Raw genomic sequence first — 8,633 nt, 5'->3', positions numbered from 1 at the left:
TTTAAATAGGTTCATTAGTTAATTTAGTTTGGAGTGTGACGTAAATCTAGAGGTTTCATGTTTAATTCACCACACTATTGGTCAATGAAGTTTTCAAAGTGTCTTATGGACAGGAAAGGAATAATCTAGTTAGAGGTTGAGATATTACTTCCTCAAAAAAATAAAAAAAAAAATAATAAATTTCAACTCTTAACATTCTTTTTTACGTGTGGGGAAGGTATTACATGTAGTATTCATTTAATTACACTTGCTGTATTTCGATTATCTCTAAATCTTATTAATTCATAAGTTATTATATTTATTGAATAAAATATAAACCATACTAAAAGAAATAAATGATGGGATACTAAAAGAAATATAAACCACACAATGCCAGCTTATGCGCTACAACCTTACATGCTAGTACTAAATTGGACTCTTTACAAAAAAAACAAAACTCACAATTGCGTAAGGATTGTTGCTGCCGTGAAATAGACTCCAAAATATGTCCATATATAAGAGAGGGATGAATTATTGATTGGCAAGCTTTTGTGTATGAGTATACAGTGTATGTATATGTAGCAAGATTCACATTTTTTCATGTATTATTATTGGTTTTGCCTTTTGTCAAAGAACCAAAAATGAGGTGAAAATTTTTGCATGCCACTGTGAGGCTTGCTTGAGCGGTTAAACAACCTTAATTAGTAGAAATTAGGTAACCAAAAACAAATCCACACGCTCATTGTGGTGTGAGAAAAATAGGGCTTCCATTTTTAAGCCATGGAATTTTAAAAGGCTTTCTCAAAAAAAAAAAAAAAATTAAAAGGCAATTATTTTCTTTTATTGTTTGACATTATTACTTACCAAAATAAATATTTATTGGTCAATTGAATATCTAAGATAAAATAGTTTAGATGGTTTAGATTTATAAAGTAGGTCATCTCTCTCTCTCTCTCTCTCAAAATATATATATATATATATAGGTCATCACTCATTCATTTTTTTTTTTTGAGAAAATCATTCACACACACACATCTATATAATAATAATAATAATAATAATAATAATAATAATAATAGGTGAAACTGAGAGAAAATCCAATTAAAATTCAATTAAAGTCTAATTTTATGTCACGTGCCCATCAAATCTAAGGTTTTTTTTTTTTTTAATATTTGTGCCAAATGAGTTAATTTAGTGTAGAAAATGAGAAGTCCAATATAAATAAACCACAAAACATCTAATCATATAATTAAAAAAGATTCAATTTTATAATTTATTTATGTAATATACCATAACTATGTACGGTCCATTACTAACTAGGTTATATATGTAAATATTAAACCATAGTTTATAGAAAATTCAATTAGAATCAAAATTGGATTTTGCTTTTGTTAGCTTTCCATACAAATTAAATTATTTAGAATTTTGCTTTTATTTTTCTAGCTCTGAACTAATGAATATATTTTTTATACAGTTTCTATTCAAATACTTGTCTACGAAGATCATAAACATAACAAACTGTAATTGAACTGAATGATCTCATACACCTATCTCCATCTAACTTAAGAAATATTATTTGACCAATTTACTATTTTATTTTGTGTTGTATTTAGTAGACTTTCACAGATAATAATTGTGAATTAATATTGTATATGTAGATTCAATGTGATTTTCAAAATTATATACGTAATAACATTAATGTAACGAGAAACTTAGCGTAACTAATATCATGAAAATTGTAAGAAAAACTATTTTAGTACCTCCAAATATATTGGTCAAACTATGTCCTTTATGTTTAATAACCAAAACTAATATCAATAGCAACACTATGATTCTTCATTCCCGTGCGTAAGATGGGTTATATACTAGTATATATTAATAGGCAAAGTTAAAAGAAAGTTCAATTAGAATTTGAAATTAAAATCTAATTTTGCGCCACATATCTAAATTTATGTAGAGGTCACACCATAATTATCCACTTAAATTTGTGCCATATATCCACTTTTTTTTTTTTTTTTAATCTTTGTGCCAAGTGAGTTAATGAGTGCAAAATACAAAGAATATAATATTAATGAACTATTAAAAAAAAAAAAAACCAACCACATATACTCAATAAAAATCATCACACAACAAAAATCACCACTTGACTAACTACGTTTACTTTAAAAAAAAATTGACAAAAAATAGTGTTTAATTTTAAATGTATTTATTCATATGCATTAATGCATGTGTTACATGCAATTTTTATTTTATTTTATAATTTGACTAATTATTTATATTTTTATAATAAAAATTGTGTTTGACTTTCAATTCATTTATGCATTTGCATAGGTTACATGTTAGTATATATTAATAGGCAAAACTCGGAGAAAATTCAATTAGAATCCAATTTTGCGCCATATGTCTAAATTTATGTGGGGACCACACCATAATTATCTACTTAAATTTGTATCATGTGTCTATTTAAGTTTTTAAATTTTTGTGCCAAGTAAGTTAATAAGTACAAAGTACTAAGAATCTAATATTAAAGAACTATAACGTTTAAAAAAAAAAAAAACCAATCACATATACTCAATAAAAATCACCACACAAAAATTAGCATAGGTTACAGACTAGTATATATTAATAGGCAAAGTTCAGAAAAAGTTCAATTAAAATTTGAAATTAGAATTCAATTTTGGCCATATGTCTAAATTTATGTGGGGACCATATTATAATTATCCACTTATGTTTGTGTCATATGTCCACTTAAGTTTTTAAATCTTTGTACCAAGTAAGTTCATGAGTGCAAAATACTAATAATCTAATATTAATAAACTATAAAATTAAAAAACCAGTCACATATATTCAATAAAAATCACCACACAACAAAGATCATCACACGTTCTATCTTATTAAAAATTAGAAAAAAAATGATCATAAGTAGTATTAAATTTAGGTAAGAATTTTAATATGTGACTAATTGCATTTATATTTTAAAAAATAATTTGATTAATTATTTATATTTTTATAATAAAAATTGTGTTTAATTTTAAATGTATACATATGTATACATGTCTTACCTGCTATTTTTTTTTATAAATAATTTCACTAGTTATTTATATTTTTATAATAAAAATTATGTTTAATTTTAAATGTATCTATGCGTTTACATGGGTTACATCTTATTATATATTTAAAGCCAAAGCTCATAAAAAAATTAATTAAATTCTAAATTAGATTTTAATTGTGGACTAATTTTGTGCCATGTGTTCACTTATGTTTTTTAATATTTGTACCAAGTAAGTTAATGAGAGCAAAATACTAAGAGTCTAATATTAATGAATTATTGAAAAAAAAAAAACCAATCATATATCTATTCAATAAAAATCACCACATGTTCTATTTTATTAAAAATTAGAATAAATAATTATAAGTAGTATTAAATTTAGATAAGAATTTTAATATGCTTCTAATTACATTTAGTTTTCTAATAATTTGATTAATTATATATATTTTATGATAAATATGTGTTTATTTTTAAATGTATCTATGCGTAATGCATGGGTTAGCAGTTAGTTATTAATTATGTTTAGCAAATATAATTTTTTAAAAGATCTTTCAAAAAAAAAAAAAAATCATTGAACATTTTGTTCTTGCTTCAGCTTTGCAGCGTTGTGGACAAACGTACCACCATCTTCGGTTTCTTCCAACAGCTTTGCAGCTTTGTAGGACACACACACACACACACACACACACATATATATATATGTCCTACCCTAGATAAGTCTTGTGTTGTGTGATATGCCTTACTGTGTGTTTGGTTGATCTTATTTGTTGATTTGTTTATTTGCTAAAACTAGTGTATTAGAAATAAGCTACGTGTGCAAAAAAATAAAAATAAATAATAGCTAACTTATTGAATGGCTTATATTTCAAGTTTTAATGCAAAAACTAGGCTTGAAAATGGGGAAAAAACCTTGCTTTACAAAGCCGTTCTTACAAAAATTGGGCTTTAACAATTAAAAAAACCTCTAAAAATGCATTGATTTTTTAAATAAAATAAATAATAAATTGAAAAGATCATCAATTATGTCCATTGATTTTTTTAAATATATTATATAACATTTAAAAATAAAATATAATAAATTATTAACATAAGGGGAATGAACCACATGTTAAGTTGTTAACTCAAGCTTCTTAGAAAAAAGGGGAAAAAAAAAAAGCAACTCAGAAACACTTCAAAACCAATCATATCCCTTTGAGGCTTTTTTTTGGGTTAAACGAAGATATGCATAAATTCATTATTAATGAGTCCGTTACAAAATATAGTAGTTTTGTCAAAAGCCCGAAGTCTTTCTACCACATGCAATGGCTCCATAAAAACTCAAAAGAAGTAATAGAAGCTGATCCTTTAAAACTTTCCACTCAACATATCAAGTCTGCCGTCAAATATTTACGATTGAACTAGTTAGAGTGACTGAATTTTGAATTTTCTTTTAATAGTCGTGTTACTTTTCAATTACTTTTGCAATTCTAATCTCTCTCTCTCTCTCTCTCTCTCTCTTTCTTTTCTTTCTTTTTTTTTTTCTTTTTTTCCTGTTTTGGGGATAGAATTTACTTTTGCTAATACTATATCCTATATGCACACCATGCTATGCTTTATTTACCTATTTACATACATAAGTTTCATCATAACATTTATCTTCAATTTTTACTAAAAATCATTATATATATATATATATATAGGCAAAATTTAGGTACAATATTTAAATGATGTTTTTTAAGTTCTCCATCTTAAGATTTAGTCATGTAATTGTACTTAACTTAAAATACACTTTCATCCAATAAAAAAAAAAGTCATATGGCCGAATTTTAAAAATAAAATCTAAGAAACAACACATAGGTACTATATGTAAGTTTTACCTCCTATATATATTCACGGTTAACTAATAATAAAGAAGAATCATTATGATGATCCAATTATTTTAAGCTTAGTCAAAGTATAATTATCTCTAATATTTTTTAGTTTCTTCAAAACTTAGTGCTTCAAAATTCTCTTCTCCAAAAAAAAAGTGCTACAAAATTCAATTGGCCTTCTAACCAGTTCTAAGTACAAATGTTCCTCAAAAAAAAAAAAAAAAAAAAAAAAGGTCTTAGTACAGCCAAAGGGCACCCAAAATTCTCACCAAAAAACAAAAAGAAAAAAACCCAACTTGTGGGCCTGATCAAAAGGGCCATTAAAATTAAACTATTGTACATCATTTTTATTGGGCCAATGGGGATATTTTCGTACTTTAAAATATCCACCATCTGCCGAAAACAGCATTACTTGTTTTATTGTGTACTTCACATATAAGGCCACATCCTCTCATCTTCCTTCTACCTATAAGCTACAACTCATTTTCTAGAAGCTTTCAAAACTTCAACTCACCAAACTCACGGTAAAAACTTTCATTCGTTCTCTTTTTTCTTTCTCTTTGTAATAAAGTTGTGTTTTTTTATATTCCTCTTTCTTTTCGATGCTACGTTAATACATGTTCCTCGTACATATGTTACTACTGTTTATTTGGCCTTTATTTTATCTGGGTTGGTTTGATCTTTCTGGGTAAGTAGTCTGGTTTGATCTTTCAACCCCTTTTTTTCTTTTTGTGAAAAATTTCATAGCTTTAATGTTTTTTTTTTCTTTTTGGGTTAATAGGATTTGAACCCAGTTTCTTGATTTCTCATAAATTAAAAAAATGAAAAGGTTCTCAATTTTCTGTTACCTTTTTTTGCCCTTAAGTTTTTTCTTTGTATAGTATCGATTTAACGGCACTTGTGTTTTTGGATAAAGTCTGTGGTAGCTATGTGTTTTTTGAGGGTTTAGTATTGGTATTCACTATGATTATTACGACCATGTATTTTAAGGGCTTTAATCTGTAACATTTTTTTTTCATGAATATAAATAAAAGACTAAGATTAAACACTTTAAACAACGTTTCTGATCATAGTACTATAGAAGAACCCGTGTTTTTTCATTGGAAATATGAAAGATTTCATATTTAATCCAAGATAATAGGTTGTGAATTCAGAATGTGTGGATATAAACTTATTATGATTTTTGGAGATATGGGTGTGAATTTTCAATCGGGCATATCTTGTGCCCTATACTGATGACAATATATAAACTTTTAGTCATTCGGATTTTTGTTGAAAAATATATATTTTCATGGTGAAAAGGTGTGAGTTTTTTTTTTTTTTTTTTTTGAGTATTGTGCTTAGAATTTAAGAAGAAAGAGAAAAGGGAAAAGGAAAGGAAGGGGGGGGGTGGGTTTGAAAAGTGACTTGTGGCTTTGTTGGACTTTGCCCCATCTTTTTATTTTTTATTTCAATGCAGGGTGTACAAGCTTAGTTGTATGTTGATAATCAGTAGTAAATGATTGTTTCGTGATGCATTGTTGTTGATTCTTTAATTGAGATTCCTTGCAAATAGGGTAAATTTGTGTGTTTCAACTCCTGTATGAATAGATAAATCACAGTGATTAACGACTGGATTGGAGGTTTAATTTGTTTTGAAAGGACCTCTTCTAGTTGCCTCTCTTTGGAAAGTGTAAATTAGTAACCCTATTTTATGCACTCACCTCTAGAAATTTTCATTAGATCTATGTAATATGGTTTGTGATGGTAAGTTGTAATGTTTGAGGGAAGTGTAATTCAAGTCATAGACTTGGATTTTATTTTTTGGATTTGGAGGGGGGTGGGGGAGGGAACACTTCAAAGCATGTCAGAGATGTGATCAAGAAATCATTTCTAACAGAGGAAAAAAATGTTCCAGGGGATCTATGCAGACTTTTAGATTAAGTGGAAGATTCTTAAAGTAGTTAGCAAACCAATCCTTGCAGCAATTGCTTAGATATATATAATTATAGGCCGAGGCATTAAGTTGTAGAATCTGGAGTAGCAGATTGTGACAAGAGTACTTGTTTTCTTTTTTGGTTTGAAGCACAACAGAGATGGAGCCAAGCAAGCCCCTTCATGGTACCATTTTTTCATAGGAGAAACAAGTTCTTCAGAGGATCTACGATGGCTTCCAAACCAAGTGAAAGACTCATGTGGTGATAGCAAGCCAATCTGCACTAAGGTTGAATACTTTATGATGGTGTATAATCTTGCAAGGCAAGGCCAGTCCTAACACTCAAATCAAAATTTGTTTGGATCATTTTTGCTGGAATCTTATCACTCCCTTCAGGACAAATAATGAGTCAGATTCCACAATTATCTTTTTGATTCACTCTCCCTAAATCATGTAGATACAGCTTCCTTTTAGTGACATCTAATTAGCTTGCCTTTAGTGCCATTCATTAGAAGTTCCCATCAAGTGGATTGCCTCCTCCCTTGTTTGTGGTATTTCTTGTAGTTGAAAGTGCCAATTTAAAACCTAAGGAATATATTTGATAAGACAAATGAAACATGTAATGACTTGTGGAAATACATTATTAGTTGGTAGTAAGGCCTTGGATTCTTACGTTGGATCTAAAGAAAATGTAGAGGTGCTGTTGCATTATTGTGTGGGACTTTTAGCTTTTAAGTAGTGACATGAAAACTCAACTTTTTAGATTTTAGTACTTGAAACTGTTATTGACTTGTATATAAAAAATAAAATAAAAACATTAAAAAAAAAAAAAATGCTGTTCTTGACTTCTTATTTTTCCCTAATCAAATAGATTCCAGGACTTACGAAAACTGGGGTATGCAACATTGATTAAGATAAATGCTCTAGAGCTTGCAATTTAAATCTCTGGAGCTTTGCTGGTCAAGATTGATTATCTTGTCGAGAGATTATATGTATGATAAAGATTAAAGAAGGCTTTGATATGGCTTGCACTTACTAATTGTTTTGTACTGGAGATCATTTATATTTATACATTTATTGATCTAAGTTTGAACTAATTTTATTGTCCACAGTTCTATGCTCTAGGTTCCAACTTCAAATTCTATTGCAACACTTATGGCTTGTTAACAATGATGATGTCCACATTTTTTTTAGAAATATATCTGCGCTCACACAGATACAGTCTATAAGCACATGCTAATATAGCAAGTAGTTTCTTTGCCCTAATATAGTGAGTAGTAATTGCAGTCACACACACAAGCATTATGTATGACATTTGGTTTTATATGATACTGTTGTGATGTGCTGTTATATGGCAGATTTTAGTTGTGGTAACAGCTCGACTTCCAAAATGCCAAAGGTTAGAAGAAAGTCTTCCTTGTCTGCTGATCAGCCTAGGGCATCTGCATACCCTGAGCAATGTATACCAGAAGAACAATTGGAATCAGGCAATGATGTGAAAGAATGGGAAGAAGCTAGATGCCCAATCTGCATGGAACACCCTCATAATGTTCTTTTAATGTGTTCCTCCCATGAGAAGGGCTGTCGGCCCTACATGTGCAACACCAGCTACCGGCACTCCAATTGTCTCGATCAGTTTTGTAAGTCTTTTGCACCACATGCCTCAATAACACTACTGCAAGAAATTCCTCTCCCAAGCACAGACTCTCAGAGAGGGGAAGATGGGTGGCAGCATGGGCAAACAATGCATTGTGGGAGCCCATTGCAACCAAAGCTTGTCTGCCCTCTTTGTCGGGGAGAGATCCATGGATACATTATAGTAGAAGCCAGCTCGTAACTT

The 8,633-nt window shown here is 29.1% G+C and overlaps 1 protein-coding gene across 1 annotated transcript; it reads left to right on the top strand.

Annotated features, from left to right (window-relative positions):
• The first annotated feature begins 8,144 nt into the window (after positions 1 to 8,144).
• LOC136071107 (uncharacterized) lies at positions 8,145 to 8,630 on the top strand. The gene has a single exon (XM_065781999.1). It carries the CDS (start codon positions 8,145 to 8,147, stop codon positions 8,628 to 8,630), a length of 486 nt encoding a protein of 161 aa, XP_065638071.1.
• Positions 8,631 to 8,633: the final 3 nt, after the last annotated feature.

This window comes from Quercus suber, unplaced genomic scaffold (assembly GCF_002906115.3).
Source record: "Quercus suber isolate HL8 unplaced genomic scaffold, Cork oak 2.0 scaffold_286, whole genome shotgun sequence".
NCBI classification, from domain to species: Eukaryota; Viridiplantae; Streptophyta; class Magnoliopsida; order Fagales; family Fagaceae; genus Quercus; species Quercus suber.
Note: the sequence above shows the minus strand (reverse complement) of the source record. Positions and strands in the feature narration are given on the sequence as shown.

Excerpts from the sequence above, each read along its gene's own strand:
- LOC136071107 (XM_065781999.1), top strand. The coding sequence starts at position 8,145 with ATGGCAGATTTTAGTTGTGGTAACAGCTCGACTTCCAAAATGCCAAAG.